The sequence below is a fragment of the Saimiri boliviensis genome, chromosome 3 (assembly GCF_048565385.1).
Source record: "Saimiri boliviensis isolate mSaiBol1 chromosome 3, mSaiBol1.pri, whole genome shotgun sequence".
Lineage (NCBI taxonomy): Eukaryota > Metazoa > Chordata > Mammalia > Primates > Cebidae > Saimiri > Saimiri boliviensis.
In genome coordinates, this window is record NC_133451.1 from 21442784 (window position 1) to 21468897 (window position 26114).

General features: G+C 36.8%; 1 protein-coding gene across 1 annotated transcript in view; it reads right to left on the reverse strand.

Moving 5' to 3' along the window:
* ADGRA3 (adhesion G protein-coupled receptor A3) overlaps positions 1-26114 on the reverse strand; it is a 128653-nt gene that overhangs the window by 44236 nt on the left and 58303 nt on the right. Inside the window, exons 5-10 of the mRNA XM_039468361.2 lie at positions 18812-18883; positions 16384-16544; positions 13726-13939; positions 9268-9432; positions 7473-7674; positions 6332-6487 (exon numbers count right to left, since the gene is read on the reverse strand). Coding sequence (XP_039324295.1) covers positions 6332-6487; positions 7473-7674; positions 9268-9432; positions 13726-13939; positions 16384-16544; positions 18812-18883 — 970 coding nt within the window. The remainder of the gene's footprint in view (positions 1-6331; positions 6488-7472; positions 7675-9267; positions 9433-13725; positions 13940-16383; positions 16545-18811; positions 18884-26114) is intronic.

Genomic DNA, 26114 nt, shown 5'->3' on the forward strand with positions numbered 1-26114 from the left:
CAACATTTATTAATATGGTATGGCTGTGTCCCCACCCAAATCTCATCTTGAATTGTAACTCCCACAATTCCCACGTGTTGTGAGAAGGACCCAGTGGGAGGTAATTGAACCACAGGGGCAGGTCTTTCTCATGCTGTTCTCATGATAACGAGTGAGTAAGTCTTAAAATATCCGATGGTAATATAAAGAGAAGCTTTCCTGCACAAGCTCTCTCTCTTTGCCTGCCACCATCTGACTTGCTCCTCCATGCCTTCTGCCATGATTGTGAGGCCTCCCCAGCCATGTGGAACTGTAAGTCCACTAAACCTCTTTTTCTTCCAAGTCTTAGATATGTCTTTATCAGTAGCATAAAAACAAACTAACACCATAAATTGGTACCAGTAGAGTGGGGTGTTGCTGAAAATTTTGGGGCATACTCAAAAATGTGGACACAACTTTGGAATTGGGTAACAAGTAGAGTTGGAATAGTTTGGAAAGCTCAGAAGAAGACAGGAAAATGTGGGAAAGTTTGGAACTTCCTAGAGACTTATAGGTCCAGACTGCGGTGGTCTGGGATGGAGATGAGGAACTTGTTGGGAACTAGAGCAGAGACTGGCAGCATTTTGCCCCTGCCCTAAAGATTTGTGGAAGTTTGAACTTGAGAGAGATGATTTACAGTATCTGGTGGAAGAAATTTCCAAGCAGCAACGCATTCAAGAGGTGGCTTGGGTGCCATAAAAGGCATTCCATTTTGTAAGAGAAGCAGAGCATAAAAGTTTGGAAAATTTACACCCCCACAATGTGATATAAAAGAAAATCCCATTTTCTGAGAAGAAATTCAAATGGGCTGCAGAAATTAAATGTCTCCAGGGCATGTCAAAGGTCTTCATAGCAGCCCCTCCCATCACAGGCTTGGAGGCATAGGAGAAAAAAATGGTTTTGTTTGCTGGGCCCAGGGTCCACATGCTGTGTGCAGTTTAGGGACTTGATGCCCTGTGTCCCAGCTGCTACAGCCATGACTAAAAGGGGCCAAGGTATAGCTCAGGCTGTTGCTTCAGAGGGTGCAGGCCCCAAGGCTTGGCAGCTTCCACATGGTGTTGAGTCTGTGAGTGCACAGAAGTCAAGAAATGAGGTTTGGGAACCTCCACCTAGATTTCAGAGGATGTATGGAAATGCCTGAATGTCAGGCAGAAGTTTGCTGCAGGGGTGGGACTCTCATGGAGAACCTCTGCTAGGGCAGTGCAGAAGGGAAATGTGGGGTTGGAGTCCCTCAAACAGAGTCCCTACTGGGGCACCACCTAGTGGAGGTACAAGAAAAGGACCTCTGTCCTCCAGACCCCAGAATGACAGATCCACCAACAGTCTGCACTGTGCACCTGGAAAAGCCAGAGACACTCAATGCCAGCCTGTGAAAGCAGCCAGGAGGGAAGCTGTACCCTGAAAGCCACAGGGGCAGGGCTGTCCAAGATCATGGGAACCCACCTATTGCATCAATGTGACCTGGATGTGAGACACGGAGTCTAAGGAGATCATTTTGCAGCTTTAAGATTTGACTGCTACGCTGCCATGTGAATAAGTCTCATAAGATCTAATGGTTTTATACAGGGTTTCCTATTTCACTTGGTTCTCATTCTCTCTTTGCCTGACACCATGTAAGACATAACTTTGCTCTTCCTTTGCCTTCTGCCATGATTGTGAGGCCTCCCCAGATGTGCTGACCTGTGAGTCAATTAAATGTCTTTCCTTTATAAATTACCCAGTCTCGGGTATGCCATTGTTAGCACTGTGAAAACTGACTAATAAAGTGAGTAAATAATTATCTTGTTTTTATTAATCTTTCTCAAATGTATGTATGGGTCACACTTATTTCAATGTTTAATATTAGAAATGTTTAGAGTCTTTATTTGGAAGTTTGTTGTTTTTGTGACAAGAAATGACCTCTAGGAATTTTATAAGTCTTATTTACATCAATTAGCAGATGGTCAATTTGGTTTCATTATAGATCATTTCACTTAAAGTTGCAGTTTTCAAGAACCTATCAATGACCTGAAGTGAGGGCTTGCTGTGTTGAAAACTATTGAAGCTAAGCAAAGTTATAACACAGGTATTAATGATAATTAATACCTATACTTTTGAAATTTCCAAGAAAAAGTTCGTAAAAAGTTGACCCCCTCCCCCCCAAAAAATAAGTAAAAGGAACAATAGAAAATGTAGATGCTACAGGGGTTCTCAAAGCCTGTGTCAAAGTCATGCTGCCCCAACATCACCTGAAACTGACTAGAAATGCAAATTCTCTGAACCCACTTTAGACATGCTGAAATGGTAACTGGGAATGGCAGGGAGGGGAAACTTGGGCAACAATCTCTGCAGTTAACAAATCCAGCAGGTGATTCTGATGCATGGTCAAGTTTTAGGAACAATGTTGTAGAAAAGCTTACTTACGAAGAAAAGTCTGGCAAGCAAGATTAAGAAAAAAAAGAAGACAGTCATAACTGTCAATACAGAAGTGATGACACTTTAAAATAAATGAAAAAGCCATACATGTGTAAAAAGTTATATATAAACTAGTGTAAGGTGCATATCTCACTCACATATTTTAAAGTAAGAGACAATAAGGGTGCCAGAAAGCATCATCAAATCTAATCTTTAAATATAACTTCCTCATCTTATAAAATGAATACATATACTGTTTTCATAAGAAAAATCACTTTAGTAAATACGTAACAGATGCTTCTGTTGTCTGACAGACAACCTTCAACTGTTTTTAAAAGGCTTCACTAAACACATCACTTAGGGCTGGCAGTTTGATAGCTTTTAGTGCCTATTCTGAGACAACAAAAGGACCAGCTTGTGTTGGCCAGGCTCAATCACAGATTAAAAAGCAATTGCCCTCACAATACTTTAGTTATAAAATCACCCATAAAAGAATAAGTTTTAGACATAATACAAAAATCAATTTAATTAATTAATTGTCTGTCTAAGCTATATGCATTTTAGGATAACTTGGCATAATTGCATGCTGTGGTAATTAACTTAAAATGAAGCCCTTAAGTCACCTAATTTCTTTTCACTACACTAATAAATGATGAAAGCTATGGCCTGTGGTTTAGATTGCCAAAGAATTGTATGTCAGTCACTGCATCACAAGCAGTATTATATTTGTATCTCAATTATTCAATCCTGAATATTTTCCTGTTTCTCATGCTGACAGTTAATAAGTTGCCATCACTTGTTTCCAAAGATAATCATAACTTTTCCATCCTATGTTAACCAGTAAAAGTGGCAGCAATCTTCTTCAAACTAAATTTTTACAGAAGTAACTGATGAACTCGTGATTGTTTAAATGGACTTCCTTCTTAGCTTCTGAGGTTATAAAAATGTTAAATTTCATGACCTAATAAAGTTACATCCAAGTTTTGCAAGTATTTTGCAAAATTGTTCACCTGTATTTGTACACATACACTTTTCAAGTTATACAGAGAAAATAACATCCCCGTTTGAAAAATGAAGAAGGGACCCATGGTTAATTAATAACTAATGAAACATGTTTATTTCCAGTTCAATACAATGCTTCCACCTAAGAACCTGTCAATGCAGCCAACCATTCTTCCACATGCTGGCAAACAGTTCAATATATACCTCTGGATACCACGTGGCTCAAATTGAGACGTGAGCAAAACAGGGTCACATCATCAACATGTATTCTTTGATATTGAATGTTCTTCCATGTCCTCATTCCAAATACCACTGCAATTATTCTAATAACTAGAAATATCCCACTCCCAGAAATGACTGCTAATCCTGCGGGCAGCTAACCTGTGATCTTAAGCAAAACTGGAGCACAATATTAATCACAGAGCCAGAATTCAAGTGGCTTCTCCCAGCGCAAGGAAAATTTACTGCAGGAAAGAGGTCTGTAGCTCAGAGATGCAGTCAAGTATCAGGGCACTTATTAGCAAATCATGGCCCCTGAAGTTCAGAAAACAAATGAAATGTTACCCCATTGACAAGTGACGTGGCCTATCTGCCTAAGTCCCATTTATATACAAATATCTATTTTCCTTCCCTTAATAACTACATCCTACCAAGTAAAGTACCTAATGTACTAGGGCCACAGTTCCACCAGAATGCAAGATACTAATTCTTATATATATAAATGTATATTATATATATAAAAGAATACATTTATTTACATATATATAATATGTAGATATCAATCTTATATAAGAATATATCTAACATATTATAGATAGATCTAGTATATAAGAACATATCTATATTAATATAGAGATATATAACATATATTTGGATATATATAAATGAAGCCCTTAAGTCTTCTAATTTATTTTCACTACACTAATGAACAGTGAAAGCTATGGCCTGTGGTTTAAACTGCCAAAGAACTGTACATCAGTCACTGCATTACAAGCAATATTACATTTAAATCTTAATGATCTATCTTTTGATATATCTAAAAGAGCATTCTATATATGTTGATATATCTAAATATATATTATGTAATATATATTAGAATATATATGTGATGTATAAGTGTGTGTATGTAATTGATATATAAAAACATATCAGAATGATTCATAGAAAAAAAGGCTTATTATTTACATTTTAGCAATATTAATGGATCTAAGAAGTTCTACATTATAGAAATATGCAGGTCTTGTTTATTCCAGTGCTTTCCCCACAGTTGTGTACAGAGCACTTTTAGAAGCAAGGATCTAGAAATAGAAAGCCATTTGACCCAGCAATCCCATTACTGGGTATATACCCAAAGGATTATAAATCATTCTATTATAAAGACATATGCACACGTATGTTTTTGATGGCACTGTGCACAACAGCAAAGACTTGGAGCCAACCCAAATGCCCATCAATGATGGACTGGATAAAGAAAATGTGGCACATATTCACCATGGAATACTACGCAGCCATAAAAAAGGACGAGTTCATGTCCTTTGCAGGGACATAGATAAAGCTGGACAGAAAACCTTCCAACTGTTTTTAAAAGGCTCCACTAAATACATCACTTAGCTCTGGCAGTTTGATAGCTTTTAGTCCTATCCTGAGACAACAAAAGTTCCAGCTTATGTTGGCCAGGCTCAATCAGATTATAAAGCAATTGCCCCATTGCTTTTTCAGCAAACCGACACAAGAACAGAAAACTAAACACTGCAAGTTCTCACTCATAAATGGGAGTTGAACAATGAGAACACATGGATACAGGGAGGGGAACATCACACACCAGGGCCTGTCGGGGTGGGGGGCAAGGGGAGGGATAGCAGGGGGTGGGAGGACAGGGGAGGGATAACATTAGGAGAAATACCTAATGTAGATGACAGGGTGATGGATGCAGCAAACCACTATGGCACGTGTATACCTATGTAACAAATCTGCACATTCTGCACATGTACCCCAGAACTTAAAAGCGTAATTAAAAAAAAAAAAAAAAAGACAGGACCAAATTATATGAAAAGGCGAAAGTGATACTACAGAAAACTCTTATGGATGAGTCAGGGCTCTGGGCTCTGTTTTCAGGCCTGCCCTAACCTAAGTGCGGGCTTCAGTTTACCACTTGCTTGAGGTTCCTTCCCTCTACCTCTAGAATTCATTTCTTTATAAGTGATTATATTACAAAAGAAATTGTACATATAAAGTTCTCCTGAAGTTTTAAACGTAAAGCTTAAGAACATTAATTCTGCCCCTTGCAAATTATTCAAAACATCGTTAATTTGCTGTTCATTCATTCTGAAAACTGTGCTTGTCAATTTTTTTCCCCTAAAGGATATCACATGGACAAGCATCTCATGGTTTTAATGTGGTCCTGTTAAAATACGCCACGTTTAGAACTCACTGCATTTTTAAAACTTGTATATTCCAACCATTTGGAACTTCAGCAAAGTGCCCCAGCAGACTCTCATTGCTCTAAGACATTACAAGGACAATTAAAAGAAACTTACTACAAGATTCGGGTGACTAAAACTCCCATTACAAATGACGAGCGAAGGGTGTGTGGAGAAGAGAAATCAAGCAGGCTGAACTAAGCAGCCCGGCCGAAGCCACAGCGTGGAGGCAGAACACTGCTTTCTTACCAGCTACCTCTGCCGTATCTCTGGACCTTAATGTGTAAGACTGAGAGTTCACCTCTCCCCATCCCAGAAACAAACAGGTCATTATAAGAGAAGAGGCAGAAGTTTCTCAGCAAAACAATTCTGGAAACTTAAAAGCGTGCTTAGTTCAAATATGACAAAAGTAAACAGGCTTTAACAAATCAGATTGAACTATGTCACACTACCATTTGTTGACACTGCATGCTACAAATCTGAATTTAGAAAAGTACCTCTTTTGATTTTTCCTCTTTCGTAAATCTTCCAAATTTTTCGATCATTTCCGCCACAAATATAACATCCATTTTGTCAGAAAAGTTGGCTGCTTCCACAGTGTAAGCCAGTAACTGCCGAGCTGTTGCCACAGCATTGGTTAGATTAAGGGGCATCTGCATTTCAAAGGCACAAATGGTCAACAAAACGGTCATTACCAAAATGATCAACACAATCTTGACATTTTAACTTTGCAATTCAAAACAGCAACAAATAATAAAAACTTTATTATTTACTCATCATGGCCTTCTTAAAAATGCTTTGACAAACTCAAGAAAACTGGAATTTTAATGGAAACTCACTTGAGGGAAAATTTTTTAAGCTTGGAGTGAAATACAATAATACATAAAAATACATGAGGTTAACAAGTTTCACCATCTATATCTTCCCTGCCTATCCAAATTCTACACATACCTCAATCCCAATTGCTTAATAAAGTCTTTCCTGAGTACTCCTGCTGCAAGTGATCAATACCTCCCCAGGAACTCATACTGCACAAGAGTATGGACTAGTTATTTGGCACTTATCTTTATTGCCATGCCCAGCCACTAACGTTTTACATTTGTTTATCTGTTCACTCTAACACTGACTTAGCACCAAACATTGCAAAAAGGTTTACGAAGTGCTAAGGGGCAAAAGAAAATACATCACACAGAAGCCATCTTCCACTTGCTTATAGTCTGGTAAGGTTTAAAAAGATGCACAGAACCCAAGATAACAAAAAGCATGTTCAAAAAGTAGTTTGAGTATCTAAATGATCACTTTAGACAAAGGGATTATAAAAGGAATCCAAGAGGTGGCTTTCAATATGAACTTGAAGGATGGTTAGAATTCTGTCCGGTGGCTGGATACAGATTCAAAAAGGTATTCCAACAAAGGCAAAAAGGGAGACAGTGACTGGGAAGGAAGAATTCCGTAGAGGACCTTGATTAGTGGTTAAGATAGACCTGATCCTGAAAACAGTTAAGTCAACTAAAGTAAAAACACCAAATGCTTATATTTTACCTAGTAGTAAAAAAAAAAAAAAAACAACTTTACATATTTGGTTTAAATACCATGTCTTCTCCACAACCCAAATAAACTTGAAGACTTTCTAGTTACCTGATTAAACATATAAAGAACTCTAGTGACATCATTTGCATACTGGCAGCGAGAATAATCATCATCTGCCCAAAAGCCGCCTCTATCGCATCTGCGCCAAGCTTTTCTCTCATCCTGTGGGCTTCCGGGATATATCCCACTGCCATGGGAGTTCCGCGTACACTGCAGATATGCAGTAATGCCCGCCAATGTTCTGGGCCATCTAGAGACGAAGAGAAAATTATACAAGAAAATCTAAATGGCCCAGGTATATCAGGAATAACAATAGCAGAGAAAAAAATTAAAAACGAAGACATGTCATGTCAATACAACCTTATGACACGGATCATCAAAACTGGGCTGGGAGAAACCTTTGTTATTTGAGCTCTACGTCTCCAAAACTGGGCATGACATCCAACATGTTTAATACAGGTTACCATTGATACTTATCATAGAAACCACTAAATTATACTATCAGTCACACTGAAATAGAATTCATGACAAAAACCACAAAAATAGATCAGGCAACACTAAACTCAATCTTATTAATGCAATGGGAGTTTAATTGCATAATATCTTAAGGAGTGCCAAAGATAAATAATTCATTGATCTATAAACAAATCTTCTATTTTTAAAAATGTAAAGCACTCAAAAACTATGAGAAAATAGAAAATCTATCATGAATAGTAAATTGTATTAGGACTATTCAATAAAAGATGTTGAATATAACAAAATTATAAATGTCACACATTTCACTTAAAAGCATAATATAAATATTACAGATCAATACTTAATCTACATAAAAAACTTATCCATTGACAATAATAAATGTTGATTTCCATATATTCATGTCAAGAATTTTTTAAAAAAAGAACAATGATGAACTAGCTGAGATAAAGATGTTGCTACTGCTTGTTTACTGTGGACTTGAAAGATTAACACCAAAGCATATTCCAACCCTTCAAACACTAAGATTACAGCCAGGAGGTAACAACTGAATCCATTAGACACGAGGCCAGCTAGGAAATAAACGATCATCATGCTTCTTCAAAGAATAACATATTTCCTTTTGTTTATATCAACTATAAACTCATTTTTAAATCCCTGAACATAAATAAGATCAAGTAAACAACATATTTAAGGAAGTTTTAAAGCACCTTTGAAAATAAAGAGAGTTTAAGGTAAAAGCTGTCATCTCCTGCAAATTCTCAACTTTCTACCAAAAATAAATAAATAACTCCCTTTGTTTATCTTAACAGGGCTCAACAAATCCCATTTGGGATTCTGTGGCTCCCCAAGTTTCAGGCTACCCAACAGCTTTCATTTCCCAAAGTCCTTCTTGCTTGATTTCCAGAAGAACTGAACAAGGGGAGAAAATTAGGTATGTGCTTCTTCTAATTACGAGACCTACTGAACCACCAGCAGTGAAAAGTACCTTAGCAATATAAGACCTTCTAGTGTTCATCTATAAAAGAGCCACTGGGGGAAAAAACACAGAAAATACCTTAACCTGTTTGAAATCTGTACTAGAATTTCCCAAATTTTTCCCTAAGGCAGTAGCTTTTATACAACAAAACCATTTATTAAAAATGACTCTACTTCCAGAGACTCTGAATCAACAGGTCTGAAGTAGAGGTCAAGCAACTCTTTTGTTCATCTCCATAAGTGATTCTGAAATCATTATTCTAAAGGGTAGTCCTCAGACATGGATGGTTCTCAAATTGTGTTACTCAGGATAGGAAACCAATAATGTATCTTAGACAATAAAAGGATCTGGGGCAAATTAAACTTTTCCGGTATTTTCCATGACACTGACCTGAAATCACCTTTGTTGTTGACCACCCTCTCTGGAGGACAGTACTGTGCGGAACTCTCTAATACCACAATATCCACAGTCCTCGTATTATTCCCACGTTTGGTCTGGACATGACAGCCCCAATTTCCAGTAGATCCAGCCTGAATATTAGAAATGGTTAGGGCGCTGCATAAAGATTTTAAAAAGAGAAAAAACATAATTAGGCGAAAACGAAGACAATAATGGGCCTCAATCATTCATTTAGCAAATATTTTTGAATGTACATTGTGGGGTAAGCACTTGTTATATAAAAATGAATTTAATAAATGATATTAAGTCCTTCAATGTCAAGACAAAAAAGCAAAGAGATCTTTAAAATATACGATCAGGGCAATAAGAGACCTGATTGATATGAATCAACTGCAATGCTATACGGTGCATGAGAATTCTCCTTGAACAAACAGGGAGAGAAGAACACTTCACAGAACAGGAATAGCAAATAATCCCAGCACTCTGGGAGGCCAAGGTGGGTGGATCCTTTGAGGTCAGGAGTTCAAGACCAGCCTGGTCAACATGGTGAAACGCCATCTATACTAAAGATACAAAAAAAGTTAGCCAGGTGTTGCATTGCATGCTTGTAATCCCAGCTACTTGGGAGGTTGAGGCTGGAGGATGGCTTGAATCCAGAGGCGGAGGCTGCAGTGAGCCAAGAGAGCAACACTGCACTTCAGCCTGGGTAACAGAGCAAGACTCTGTCTCACCAAAAAAAAAAAAAAAAAAAAACACACAGACACACATAATGGCAAGCCCAAAGGCAGAAACATCGTCATACATTCTTAACAAAACTTGGAGAAGTTTCCAAGCTACATCTCCCTTTTCACAGACTCTGAAGAAAATACGCAAACATGAAAAGAAATTATGAAGTTACATAATTAAGAAAATGTTTAAGGTAAAATATAAAGGGTTACACTAGAAACAATAAGTTGCCTCTCTAAAAAGATTTAGTAAATTACCAATTAATACTTTCACAAAAGGTTTCCATGTTAAGGTATATTTCAATTTATAAAACAGCTGTATTTCTAAATGGCTGTCAGTAAATCCAATTTCCAAGATGAAATCATAATTCTCTAATATAAAACCTATTAATTAAGGAGCAAATGTCAGAGCCTTCAATTAACCTTTATTCCCCCCACAGGACCCAGTATGCTTTGCTGGTTATGTAGACACAAATGATAAGAAATAATTAGACAGAAAGTATGTATCATTTTAATTAACTTATAAAATGATGTCTGAAGTTAATACACATGTGTCCGGTCTCCTAAATAATTGATGACTACAGCAAATGTTCTAATAAAGACTCAAGACACTTTTATATTATGAATCATCAAAGAAAATGTTTATTGTCTTTACTAAATTAGAAAAATAAACATACTGGAATTAGTATTTTTAAGATAGAGTGACACAAAAAGAGAGTTTGACATTAAATTTAACTTTGTCCAACATTATACTTTAAAAGGCTTTACTGAACTAGGAAGAAATATATTTTGGCAATAAAAAAATCATTCCTTAATCCAGAGGTTCCCAAACACTGTCTTACTTCACAGAACCTTCACTGATATGGTCACTTTTTCATGGTGTCCCCCCCAGCTCAAAAAAATACCTAAGGTGGTTCCTATTGCTAAATTAAATCCCAAAAATGTATATCTACATTCAAATTCTTTAGTATCCATTTGATAAAAGTAACACACATAAATTTGAAATAAAATTGTTCTTACATTCTTAAATAACCAGAACTACTACTTATTGGATGCCTATTGGACACTCTAAAATTAATCTAACCTCAGATTCGGATCAGACAACAATGTTCATTTCTTGTTCTACAATGACTCTTACACCCAGTACTCATTTTATACCACAGTAACTGCCAAAGCCCAGCATCCCAAAGTATGACACTATCGAAGTAGAGTTTGCAGTTTTCTTACTTTTTTCTCCTTCAATCTCCAAATCTGCAAATTTTTCTGGATAACTTTAGCAATACTTTTAATGTCTAAAACCAATCACTGGAATAAAATTTCCAGGAATCCTCGAAGAAGCAGATTTGGACATTTAAAAAAAGGAAGAAGAAATAGCTTCAATTTCATCTCCTAAAAAAAATGCCGTTTCTTACTGATGAGGAAGCAAAGACATGAAGAGATCAATGAAAAATCAATAGGAATTTCAGATTAACCAATGCAATAACCACGTATTTCTTTCCTCTACTATTATTCTGGTGCAAAATATAGATAAAGAACTTTCTCAGTCTTCATATGAAAGATTTTCATGTTAGTCAAATGTCCCTACCAAAAAAATATTAGGCTAACTTGCTATCCTTCAAATTAACTTTTTTTGTATTGCTATACATAATTTAGATTAATTTAAGCATGACCTGCAGAAATAGACTCATAAAGTAAATCTACCTATTTTATAGTCAAATAATTTAGAGTTCTAAATTAATCAAAGCTTTTACACAGAAAATGGTTCCACTTTTAAGACTTTATTGTGGAATTATATATCAATTATTGTCTGTTTATACAATAAACTGCTTAGTGTACAATGTAATGAATTCTGACATATGTATATGCATGTGAAATTACTGCTACAGTAAAACTAGTGTAACAATGAATATATCATTTCTAATGATTAATCTTATCCCCTCATAGAGGAATTCTGCTTCTCGTAATCACTGAGTAACTCATATTAAACTACCCTTCCCACAGCTAACAATTATATGCCCCTGACAAATTATAAAACGACAATCATTCAAACACATGAAGATTCATCAAAAGCAGGCAATAACTGAAGAGGAGTTAATATGAGAAACAAGGGTTTTCGGGATTTAATTTGCGAAATAACTAGGAGATTTTTTGTTAATGATTTTTTGCCCAAGGGTAGGCCCCACTCAAACAGAAACTCACAATCTTATTGGCTTAAAAAAATCAAGATAGAGGTAGAAAGAAGTCTGGCTGCAAACCCAAACTTCTATGTATAAAATGCACCAAGATCTCAACTGATTTTGAACTACACTTGTAGGCAGGGCAGAAACCAAGACTTTAGCATCTGCCTACCAGAGGGGACAGAGCTAGGAGTCAGTTCAGCCAAGCTAACTGTCTAACCAAACAAAAGTTATCTCTCTTCAGGGGAATACAACAGAATCCAGAGTCAGAAGTCAGCAGACTTTTTCTTCAATGGCCAGACAGTAAATATTTTAGGCTTTGCTGGCTACGAAGCAATATTGAGAATATTAGGTAGGTAATTATGTAACCATCTGAAATGTAACCATTTAAAAAATGTAAATAACATTCTTAGTTCATGGGTCCAGTGGGCCAGATTTGGTTCATAGATTGTACTTTACCAATCTCTCCTCCATAGCAAATCGTTCATAACATCCAGTCTACGACTCAACATTGCCAGATATATAAATAACATTTTTTTAAAAAAAGAAAATATGAACCATATTTAAAAGAAAAGCAGCCAATGGTGATAAACACAAGATGATCCACATGTTGGAATTAGTAGGAAAGGATTTAAAAGCATCAAGCATCTACTCTAAATGTTAGAAGATACAAATGAAAATACACTTTTAGTAGACATGAAATCTCAAGAAAAATTATAAAATAGAAATTATAAAATAGCCGACTTTGTAAGTTATGAATCTCAACTCAGAGAATCCCTGAGACTTGAATGTCAATTCAAAACTTTTCGTTTTTCAGTAATCTTTCATAGCACCCCTGTGAATTTGCTGTGATGTTACCTTACGAGGCCCTAGCAGAGAGTTTGAAAGCTGCAGCTTTACTGAAGTAAGAATATAAGCCAAGTTGTAGGTAGGTGGAAGAAAAGAAGAAAGGGAGGGGAAAATTCAATGTCTAGAGGTAAAAAATTTTACCAAAATAAAGTATCCAGTAAGTGATAATATCATATATTTTCCTAGTCTATTATACTTTATAAAGTTTATTTGAATTAATTATTTAGGAGTTCACACCAATCATGAGGTTGATAGTACATACAGATGTTATATTCTTTTATACTAGTAGGTGGAGAAGGCAAAATACCTTAAAATATCATATTAGTCAATATTTTGATGAGAGTCAATATCATGTGACTACTAAAGGAGAATATATATAAGCTTAGCAGCAAGATATAGTTAGAAATTAGGTTTATTACTAAAAGTTTACATTTTTCCTCCAAAAACGTTTATAAAGTCTAATTTCTAAAGTTTGTCTTTTATATTAAGCCTTTTCTTTAAAAACTGGATAAAAAGATGGCTATTTAATTTCAGAAGACGAATAACAACCAGGAAAAGGAAATGTCTGATGTTTGAATTTTTAAATACAAGAAGATAAAATATTAATTCAAATTCCTCTACACATTACAACACCAAAAGGATAAATAAAACATACAGGCACAATTCTTCATTTCAAAAAAATAAAAAATAAAGTTTACCTTGCAATCAAGGAGCAGTTGTGAATCATGTTCTTTTCAACAAAAATACCCTGAGATTCATCAGTTTCAACTATTCTCCCATCCTGATACCACAACACTTGCATGTCCTGATCAATATACGAAGCCATGCACTGGAAAGGAAGGCTGTCACCTTCAAACACCACTTGGCGATGAGATGGAGTCATGTAGAAAGATGGCAATTCAAGCGGAGGACCTAGAGACGGCGAAACAAAGACTCAGCAAACAAATACAATTTTCAAACACCATAACTAAAATTCTACAGAATTTTAATTTTACAGAAATTCTACGTAAAATTATAAAAATAGAACAACAAATAGTCTCTAGTAACCAGCATTCTAATGCTAATACCAACCAGGCTGCTACTGAGTTTAGTGGTAACCGATAAAAATGAAATTAGAAAGAAACCACTTCCTACTGAGTTCTGACATTTAGTGTTATTCCTCTTCAGTGGATCACAAGAGTATCAGATAATTACAGAAATGCACTAAGAAAACAAGTTGTGCTCTAGGAAACGGCATCAATGATAAGTAAATGCTGATATTTATAATTTTAAAATACACTTTGGAGACTCTATTACCTTTGATTACAACACAGGTTTTTGGCTGTAAAACTACGCATGTTCCTTGCAGAAAAATCAGAACATTTAAAGAAAAAAGAAAAAAACAGCATTTTAAGATCCCATATACTATAATCAGTTTTTAAATCAGTTTTTATCCTTTCAGTCAGAAAAATAAAGGGGAAAGATTTTAAATATATGTACAAAAATGTGCAAAAATTCATCATTAGAAGACTTTAAAATATTTAGCCCATTTTTCTAATGTGACAATTCTACTTTTAGTAGTAGTGTATTCTGAAGAATAATGGAAGATATGCAAAAATGCATACAAAGAAATTAGTCCTTCCATTATTTATGAAGCAAGAAATTATTAACAAGCAAAATATGCAGTAATATAGAAGTTGTTAAATTACAGCTACATCTATAGAATGGATTGATATGGATCTATTTTAAACAAGAAAATATGTTTACATTAATTCAACTTTTAAAAAGTTATAAAATATTATTGAAGTATGACAATATTTTTGTTAAAGTATAGAAAAAAGTCACAGAAGACGACACAAAAAGGTCTTAACACAAGCTATCTTTCAGTCATGAACATAATCTCTGCTTCTTTTAATTTTCTTCTTTCCACAAATCTTTTTTTTTTTGAGACGGAGTTTCGCTCTTGTTACCCAGGCTGGAGTGCAATGGCGCCATTTTGGCTCACCGCAACCTCCACCTCCTGAGTTCAGGCAATTCTCCTGCCTCAGCCTCCTGAGCAGCTGGAATTACAGGCACGTGCCACCATGCCCAGCTAATTTTTTGTATTTTTAGTAGAGACGGGGTTTCACCATGTTGACCAGGATGGTCTCGATCTCTCGACCTCGTGATCCACCCGCCTCGGCCTCCCAAAGTGCTGGGATTACAGGCTTGAGCCACCGCGCCCGGCCGTCCACAAATCTTAATTTTCATTCAGTGATCATATTTTACTTGTGATACAAAAATAATAATAAAGAGAAAAGGAAACAAATATGATATATTGGTAATTTCAAAACAAAGACTAAACTGGAACCTCCCCTCATCATTTTAGGACTGGTTTTGTTTTACGGGGTTGAGTGTATAGGTGTGTGTTTTTCTGCTTTCTTCATTTAACACATGGCAAATATGTCATTTCCCTCAGATATTCTTCAAAATTATGATTCTCAATAGTTGCATTCATTGAACACATATGTCACAAGTAATTAAACCAATCCCCTATTTTTGAGAATTTAGGATATGCTTTTACAGAGTCTGATTTACATACACAGCTGACCATTTCCTAAGAACTAACTACAAGATGCAGAATTACTAGATCTAACTGTATCCACCATTTTTTTTTTTTTTTTTTTTTTTTTTTGAGACAGAGTTTCACTCTTGTCATCCAGGCTGGAGTACAATGGTGTAATCTCTGCTCACTGCAACCTCTACCTTCCAGGTTTAGGCAATTCTACTGCCTCAACTTCACAAGTAGCTGGGATTACGGGCATCCATCACCACATCCAGCTAATTCTTGTATTTTTAGTAGAGACAGGGTTTCACATGTTGGCCAGGCTAGTCTTGAACTCCTAACTTCAGGTGATCCACCTGCCTCCTCCCCAAGTACTGGGATTACAGGTATGAGCCACCACACCCAGCCTGTATCAGTCTTTTAAGAACACTGAAACCTGTTGCTTCAAAAAGGCTGTATCATTCACATTCACATTCACATTCCCACCCACAAACAGGATTGTACATCCTGAGATTGTGTTACTACTGACAAATTCATGAGATGACAACTGATAGAAAATTTGAAAATCTATTCTTTGAAATTGCTTTGCATAAAGAAAGCTGTTGGGAACCTAAACACAGCAACTTTAAAGACCAATTTGGAAAAAAAAAAATGTCCTTTAATCTAGCTGGCTTAATTGTTCGCATACACTAAATATTATCAAATCCATAATGATTAATGGCTGCATACTAGTTCTGTCCAAGTATAAAGAAAATCTTAATATTTGTCAAGAAAAACCCGGTGGGAAGTCAAAATATGGCAAATGCTTTCTCCATCTGGATTTCTCCCTTACCGCATGTCAACAGCTCCTGCTTCACGCCTGTGACTGGCTGGGCCTGCAGTGACTTAGGATAAACACACCTGGTATCCCGTACCGTGATGTTCCTCTCCTTTACCCAGCGATGCATCCACAGTATGTTACAGTCACACAAAAGATACTCAGTCTGGAATTCCCTGTAATATCCAAATACAACTTAGAGATTATTGTGAGTAAAATTAAATAGGACTTTTGTTTTATATTGGGTTACATTTCTGGTGGCAGGCATAATACTGTTCACCCATACCATGCCTACAGTACATTCCATCGACTAGTTACAGTTCTTCTCCAGGGAGCTGAAATGCAGAGTGTTGGACCCTAACACGGTTCCTAGATGATCCCGGGTTTCTGTTTTGGATGAAATTTGGTAGGCAAAGACTCTTTGGCAGATATCCCTCTTCTATGTGACAAGCTACTGAACACCATGGTTCTGGAATACCAAATCCCAATCCTGTCTATCAAGCTTCTACCCATTTCTCATGTAGTGTGTGGCATTAATATTGGATCTTGAAGCCATCCTCAATTTTCCAGCATCATTGCCATATTCTTGGCCTAAATGCCTACAAACTCTGTTGATTTTGGCAATGAAACAGCAACCTCAAGCAATACAGATTGTTTTCCATGGTTATATTCTGTATGCCTAACTAAACTGTGAGCTCCCCTAGGACAGGGATTGTTTCTGACCCCTTTCTGCTATGCACCAAGTGACATCATAGATATTTACAAATGTAAGAGACAAAGACCCAACAAATCAAAAGCATACAAAGAAGACTGTGTCAGCTTTGATGTAAAAGATAGTAAAGGCATGTCTTTAGATGAAGCAAAAAGCTTTATAATTTGGCACTTGGGCACAAGAAGGAAAAAGGATAAACAGAGCTGAGATACAAGCACAAAATCTCTTAAATACTATAATTACTAGGTGCTGACTATTCACATGCCACACGTTTGCTAAGTCCAGCTAATAAAAATAACTGCAGGACACTGTTTCTGCCGATATGGAGGGCATCATATAACAGAATAATCAAAATGTAAGCATAGGTAAAATGGAATGCAACATGTTCTATAAAAATAAATCAACAAAGTGCAATAATGTAAGCGTGTGTGCTTCTAACACAGCTAGAGTGTTAGCTCAGGGTTCACCACCTCAGTTTTGGCAAAAAAGAATAAGGAAAAAAGAAAGGGGGTCTGAGGGAATACAGCACAGAAAATAAATTTGAACAATACCAGAAGGAGGACAAAACAGACTCCTAATGCCTAAGCACCACCTTCTGGTCAGTTCCTAACACTACCAGGTAAAAACACTGGCAATATTCCCCATCTGGGTAATGAATATACTTCCCACGTTTCTGCTACCCAGGATCTCAAAAGCCAGACTATCTTTTCTCTTTTTTACTTCCTAATCTTTGCAGAAATGGCTGGCTTGCGCCAACTAAATATGCCAAAGGGAAATGTTTCCACTCAAACATAGTCTGGATAAGAATAAGGGTTCCACAAAGAGAAACAAGATGGAGTATGAGCCGAAGTGACTCCAGAAATACATACACATGCCTGCTGTGATGGTGAGGAGCTAGTCGGGGCTCCTAACCTATTAGCTACATCCAAAGGAAGACTCCTAAATGAGATTTAAATGATAGCTGTAGGAAAGAAATAGAGATGAGAGGAGAAGTCAGGGTACAGTGAACAGAGGAATCAGGAGAGAAAAACTCTTTCCCTGGAAGAAAGATACTCAATCATGTAAATTACTCACAATGAAAATTTGAAAAACATTACATTTAACTGTAATTCCAATAAACTTAGGATAATTTATAGTATGAGATATGTTAAGGTTTATCTGAAAATGCGTTACTTTCAAAAGTAACTTCTATGCAATCTCGGCTAACAAAACAGTCCGGAAAAAAAAAATCAATTAAGTCTAAAGCTACAAAAAATTGTGTAAATCGGAACTTAAACTGATTTCATAAAGTAGGCATTCTAAATAAACATCCCTAGAAACATCAGTGATAAGCTGTAAATTTGATTTTAAGTCGGAGGTGGGAGGGTGGGTTTACAGGATAAAATTTAATTCCTAAAGCATAAAATATTCTAACAAATTCTTCATAGGAAGGGATATTTTATACTTTGGAAATTTAATTAGTCCAACAATATAACATTTTATAATTTAAAAAAAAAGTTAAAAAGAAACAATTACCAGTTTACTTACTCTAAATATAGAATGATAACAGTATCCTAAGGAGAAAATGGCTGTCCTAGTCTAAACTACATTATTCAGGCTTACTGAATCTCAAGTGAGATTCTAACTTTTGAAAATTGATAATATTCTCCTCACAAGGTCTCTGAAACCATATAATAAATGTTTTTAATTTTCAAAAAGATGTGAAAATCAAAAGAGAAAATTCTTACTTACAAAGATCGTAATGAGCCAAGATAATCAAAAGTTCCTTGAGATAATGAAGAAAACAAATTCCCCGACAGGTTTCTGAAAAAAAGAAAATAATTCCACTTTTTAAATATACAAGTATCTATCATTTTATCCTATTTTTTATTTTCTAAAGCATCCTACAGTCATTAAATAATATTACAAAGAAGTCATGAAAGTTATTTTAATGCTTATAAAGAGAGAGCAATTAGTAAATACTTCCTCCAAGGTTAAAGAAGAAAATAATTCTTCACCTTATACAAAATAATAAATACAATTATTAAAAAACATATTAATGCTAAATAAGAATTTTTCTGTCACATATCAGGTGAACCTAAAAGATACCTTTCTGAATTCCCACTAGAATTACCCCAAGTGTTCACTCGCATCTAATTTAACAAAGCAGGCCGGGCGCGGTGACTCAAGCCTGTAATCCCAGCACTCTGGGAGGCAGAGGTGGGCAGATGATGAGGTCAAGAGATGGAGACCATCCTGATCAACATGGTGAAACCTCGTCTCTACTAAAAATACAAAAATTAGCTGGGTGTGGTGGTGTGCGTCTGTAGTCCCAGTTACTCAGAAGGCTGAGGCAGGAGAATTGCCTGAACCCAGGAGGTGAAGGTTGCAGTGAGCGGAGATTGTGCCACTGCACTCCAGCCTGGTGCCTGGCAACAGTGAGGCTCTGTCATGAAAGAAAGAAGAAAGAAAGAAGAAAGGAAAGAAAGAAAGAAAGAGAGAGAAAGAGAGAGAAGAAAGAAAGAAAGAGAAAGGAAGAAGAGAGAAAGAAAAGAAAGAAAGAGAAAGAAAGAAAGAAAAGAAAAAAAGCAAGCAAGCAAGCAAGGAGGCAGCAAATAAAAATGTAAAAACAAATAGAAAATAACAAATAATTAAAACTTTAAAAAATGACAAAAGGAAAAAGATGGCCTCAATGATCAGCAGCAGGAGCGTACTGTACATGACAGAAAAACACAAGGAGGGAGGAATGAGTTCAGGGCTTAAAATGAGAGACTGGGATTAACACCACGTTACTCTTGGGCAAATCACTTTTCTAGTTTTTTCTTGTGTTAGAGGGTTTCAATACATAACCTGAGCCTTACAGCGTTTTGAATGAATGGAATTCAGAAACCCCTATTCTACAATTTGAGTTGTTTGTTACACATAAAAGGATTTGACCGAAGTATTTCTTCCATACTGGACTATGAGCTCTGGAGCCGGTGGAGGAGGACCTGTGTGTGCAGGCACTTCTGACAGCCAGTAACATGCTGGCATATAAATCGTGCTCAGCAATTGCTGATGGCTCAGGATGTATACCTCACCTTCAGGGAACTTCTAATGCTAAGATGAGCTGAGAGCTCTGGAAAAATGGCATATGCTCAACCACCATAGGATCTGTTCTATGCCTGTTGTGGTGTTAAGAACAGACAGAATTTAGACCTAGAGTTCTAGAAATGAGTTAGGGGGTGGATCACAGCAGAGGATGGGATAGAAATCCCATGACCTGCAACTTCTCCTCTGGAATCTGGGCTTAATCCTTCATATGTGGGAGAGGGTAACCATCAGGCAGATGGATTTCCAAGTGGAGACAGAGAAAAGAACAGATCAGGGAGAGGTCAGCTGTTTCAGGGACACCTGTAGCAACATGTTCCTGGATGCAAAGACCTAATATCCCACAATGGCCAACACTTTACAAATTAATACACAATGACCTTCAAGAAGAACAACACGGGATTGGTTTTTATATATGTTTTATAATTTTTTTTGTAATAAAAAGGCTGGATTTATTGAGTCTCATAAAAGAAGTACCTAGGAACTTAAACAGAAATGAGTATTTATTTGCAAACTGAAAGAAGAAGGAACGGGATGTCTTCTTTCCTTTTTTTCTTTTTTGGCCTATCAGAGCAGATACCAATTGTGAATTGTGAGAAAGCTACGCTCATGGCAGTATAAATCACGATGACACTTTAAGTAAGTAAAAAAGATAAAAAACATTTTGGTCCGACATGGTGGCTCACACCTATAATCTCAGCATTTTTGGGAGGGGCAAGGCGGGTGATCACCTGATGTCAGGAGTTTGAGACCAGCCTGACTAACATGGTGAAACTCCATCCCTACTAAAACTACAAAATTAGTTGGACATAGTGGTGTGTGCCTATAATCCCAGCTACTCTGGAAGCTGAGGCAGGAGAATCGCTTCAACCTGGGAGGCAGAGGTTGCAGTTAGCCAGGATCATGCCACTGTACGCCAGCCTGGGCAACAGAGTAAGACTCCATCTCAAAAAAAAAAAAAAAGAAAAAAAAAAAAAATTAAGGGCCAGGTGTGATGGCTCACACTTGTAATCCCAATTCTTTGGGATGCCGAGGCAGGCAGATAACTGGAGGTCAGTCCGAGACCAGTCTGGCCAACATGGTGAAACTTCCTCTCTACTAAAAATACAAAAATTAGCTGGGTGTTGTGGTAAGCACCTATAATGCCAGCTACTTGGGAGGCTGGGGCAGGAGAATTGCTTGAACCTGGAAGGTGGAAGTTGCAGTGAGCCAAGATCAAGCCACAGCATTCCAGCCTGGGCGACAGAGCAAGACTCCACCTCAAAAAAAAAAAAAAACTTTAAGTAACTTAGATGCAATTACAATCAACAATTGTGTATATTTATGAAACTATCTCATTTTAGTTACATCATTACTGGAATATGTTTAAAATAATCCAGGTTAGAAGACAAGACATGACAGGTAAAACTAAAGTACTGAATGGGGATACAGACATTCCTTATATTTACAATTGTCTCTGATTTTCTTTAAATGTTTGCAAGATTCCATAAGAGTAAATTGGAAATAAACATCTATCCTACAAATGAAGGATTTAAGTATAAACAAAAGAACTGGGCCAGGTGCAGTGGCTCACACGTGTAATCCAGTACTTTGGGAGGTCAAGACAGGCAGATTGCCTGAGGTCAGGAGTTTAAATAATCAGCCTGGCCAACATGGTGAAACCTTGCCTCTACTTAAAATACAAAAATTAGCCAGGTATGATGGTGTGCCTGTAGTCCCTGCTATTGGGAGGCTAAGGTGGGAGAACTGATTGAACCTGGGAAGTGGAGGTTGCAGTGAACCAAGATGTACTTGGCCTGTACTTGGGTGTGACAGAGTAAAACTCTTGTCTGCCAGGAAAAAAAAAAAAAAAAAAAAGAATTGCATCTTATAGCAACCACTAAGTTGTTGTTTTTTGTTTTTTGTTTTTGTTTTTTTTTTTTTTTTTGACACAGAGTCTCACTCTGTCACCCTGGCTAGAGTACAATGGCTCACTCTCCGCTCACTGAAACCTCCGCCTCCCAGGTTCAAGCAATTCTCCTGCCTCAGCCTCCCAGGTAGCTAGGATTACATGTGCATGCCAGCACACCTGGCTAATTTTTGTATTTTTAAGTAGAGATGGGGTTGCACCACATTGGTCAGGCTGGTCTTGAACCCCCAACCTTGTGATCCGTCCACCTCAGCCTCCCAAAGTGCTGGGATTTCAGGCGTGAGCCACCACGCCCGGCTACCAATAAGTTCTAATATGTATATTATTAGATATCTCCCCTGGAAATCACAAAGGAAGGGACATTAGAGAAAGACATGCCATCTTCTCAGTAAATCCCAATGCAAACTCTTTTTTCCTTGAGTGTTGGAACAGACTGCTATTTGTATGGCTGAACATAAGTGAAGTAACTGGCTTGGATTTGGAGACTGTAAACAATGACACATTTAAAACATTACAATCACAGTCCAGCTCTGAGATGCTTACCAAATAAATACATAAATAAATAAAACTAAGAGGGAATTGAGAACGACACCAGCAAAGTCACTGCTCCCATGTCAGAATAAGCTCACAGAATGGAGTAGCAGTTGAGTTACCCGCCCACTCCCATCCTGCTCTTTTTTTTTTTTTTTTTTTTTTTTTTTTGAGACAAGTCTCACTCTGTCGCCCAGGCTGGAGTGCAGTGGATGGAGTGTAGTGACTCATTGCAACCTCCGCCTCCCGGCTTTAAGTGATTCTCATGCCTCAGCCTCTGGAGTAGCTGGGACTACAGGCACATGCCACCATGCCCAGCTAACTTTTGTATTTTTAGTAGAGATGGGGTTTTATCATGTTGGCCGAGCTGGTCTCAAACTCCTGACCTCAAGTGATCCACCTGTCTTGGCCTCCCAAAGTGCTGGGATTACAGGTGTGAGCCACTGTGCCTAGACATTGCTGTTTCTTACCCTGACTTAATTTGACTATATTTACTTATGTTTTGCTAGATAGATAATTATTTGAATTCTTAAGAGTTGCATGTATATATGATGCATCTTCTGTTATACAAGAGCCTTTATCAGGGCAGATTTGGTAAAAGAGGGGAAAATGAAATTCAATTTGTAATCTCCGTCTACAGAAGACTGACTAAGTTACAGTGTGTTCTACACCTAGAATATTCTGTAGGCACTGACAGGCATGAACTAAATCAACATGTACTCTATTAAAAAGATGTTAATATGATGGCAAATTATTTTTAAACTGAGTTGCATTTTTAGAGTCCTGTATTCGTTTCTATGCATTTCTGGGTATAACAGAAAAAAGTGTGTGTGTGTGTGTGTGTGTGTGTGTGTGTGTGTGTACATACGTATATACACACCAGATCATTAATACAAGTTATCTCAGGATGATATGACTGAAGTGATGAAGGGAAATTTAATTTTTCATTCATATGATTTTATTACTCAATAACATCCACTTTTTTTAATATGAAGGAAGTTCTTTATACATATACATACATATAAGTTGTATACGTATATTTATATATAAAATACATACACACACAACACATGTTTTTATATAAAGGAAATTGTAAAGGGAAGTTCTTATAAATACATATATTTCTGATAGGGAAATATTAAAGGCATAATTATTGAGGAAAATATACAGGTATTAGCTTGATCATAAAGATGATTTGAAAAGTTTTGGGTTTGTAGATCTCCTGACAATTTCTCTGGAAATTAACCTCCTAAGTAAAGACACAGGCTTCACAGATGTCCATTATCGGCTCCCCATTTGGTCTGCCAGCTATGTCTACTGTTACAGCAGGACAAAGTGAGAAGCCTTAAAAGTATGACTATACTTCTCTGAGATTGTTCAAGAGAACTTCTCCATCAGCAAAGGCAGAGATCAATATATAGACTTAATTAATTTTATAATCCCACCCCACCTGTGTCTACTAAGGCCTCTGACACACTTAAAGAAAGGGTTGTTTTTTTAAAAAAAAAAAATTCTTAACTTAAATTTCCAAAGCCAAGACCTGTTCTAAAATGATGAGAAATCTGGGCGAGAATGCCTAGGCTGTCCACCAAGGTCTCATCAACGTACTGAGAGACCTCAGATTTCAACTTCCTTGGCTAAGGGATCCATTTAGTTTGAGGTCCCCAACTGAAGAGCTACCAGAGGAAAAGCTGGGGACAGTGATCCACTCTAGAATTACTTCGTATTATATACCTTCTTTTTTGGGTGGGAAATAGCAAGAGGAAGATCTCTGATTCCTAATCTAAGAAATGTACTGCATGCTCCATTCTTAATCAGATTCTCTTTTCCACTCACTGGACTGAGAAAATGCTATTCTCCACATCTGAAATCTGAGCTGTTATCAGCCTTCACAACCCACATACTGGCTCAAGAGCTCAAAAATCTGGGGACAGTAGCAGCCCATGCAAAACACTTAAAGTTTCCTGATCCACAGCTCTAGACCTACATCAACCCAAGTTATGGTAAGCAATGTCACTGAAATGCAATGCTGAATGTTAAGTCGTTTCTTTAATTGCCATGCTGTCTTTAAAAAAAGTATTTAAAAGATGTAAGCCAGGTATACTGCTGTATATGCCACAGACTGTTCCATTTAGAATATCCACGATAGGAATGATAGACAGTGGAGAATCACAAGCATGAAGGGGTGGGAGGAGGGTGGATGAGAAATGACTTAATGGGTATAATGTATGTTATTCAGGTGATGGACACCGTAAAAGCCCTGACTTGACCACCATGCAATCTATGCTTGTAACAAAATTGTACTTGTACCCCAAAAGTCTATATAAAAATAAAAATAAATCAAATTTAAAGCCACAAAAATCTTATTACATGAGCTATAAGATCGTATCAATCAAATCTCAAAGTGGGAAGCTTGGCAATGTTATTTTTATGTTTTAATGTTTTACTTGGATAATGTTCATTGTGTTCCATGTGTATAAATTTCTCACAACAGGTATCAGATAATTGGTAAAAGTGTAAAAGACAACCCAAGTCCTAGACCTTTCAAAAATTTTTGTTATTGACAAAGGAAGCAAAGAAAACACTAAGAAAATAGCAACCTGCCCTCGCTCCTGTCCCACCAGCTCTTTTGCCTAAAGAACATTTGTTGATGTGGTGTCAAATCCCCAGGCCGAAGCTAGAAATCAATCTAAAACTAAAAACCAACAAAATAGTAGATTCCAGTTTACGATTTTGTTTTTCATTACTTCAGTCATACCTACCCAAACATAGAACAAAGGCCTCCTTTATAAATGTATGATTTTGTCAATTCTAACGCAGTCCTCAAAGGCAAAAATGCAAAAATCTCAAGAAGCAATTTTAAAAAGCACTGACATAGAAACGTTTGCAAGGCACTTACAAAGGGGTTAAGATGCAATTAATTTAACTAACTGCAAGTCATGAGTAAAGTTGTACACGAAATTAGTCTTTTACTTAAAAACAAAAATCAGGGTGGGGAGTTGGGGAGAGATAGCATGGGGACAAATGCCAGATACAGGTGATGGGGATGAAGGCAGAAAATCACACTGCCTTGTGTGTACCTATGCAACAATCTTGCATGTTCTTCACATGTACCCCCAAACCTAAAATGCAATAAATTTTTTTTTAATTTAAAAATAAATAAATAAATTATATATATCTCAGGCCATATACCTTTCCCTGAAAATGAAAGGACACACTGAAAACAGTTACAAATTTCCTACGAAGCAGGAACATTCTGTTCTACTCTAATCACTGATTTGAAGTCTCCTTCCTTACTGTACAGATGAAAGAATAATATCACTTAAGCCCCTAATTGGTTTTTCAAAGGTAACTTGAAATACAAGAAACAATCTAAAAACCCACAGGGAGAAAGAATCGCAAGTAGACACCCCTTACAATGACCTTCCACTCCACATTTGGCATTTCATGTGGAACCCTATTCCCAGACTGCTTGCCTCTAAAACATGATTTCACGCCATATTCCAACATAAATGTCTTTCACTG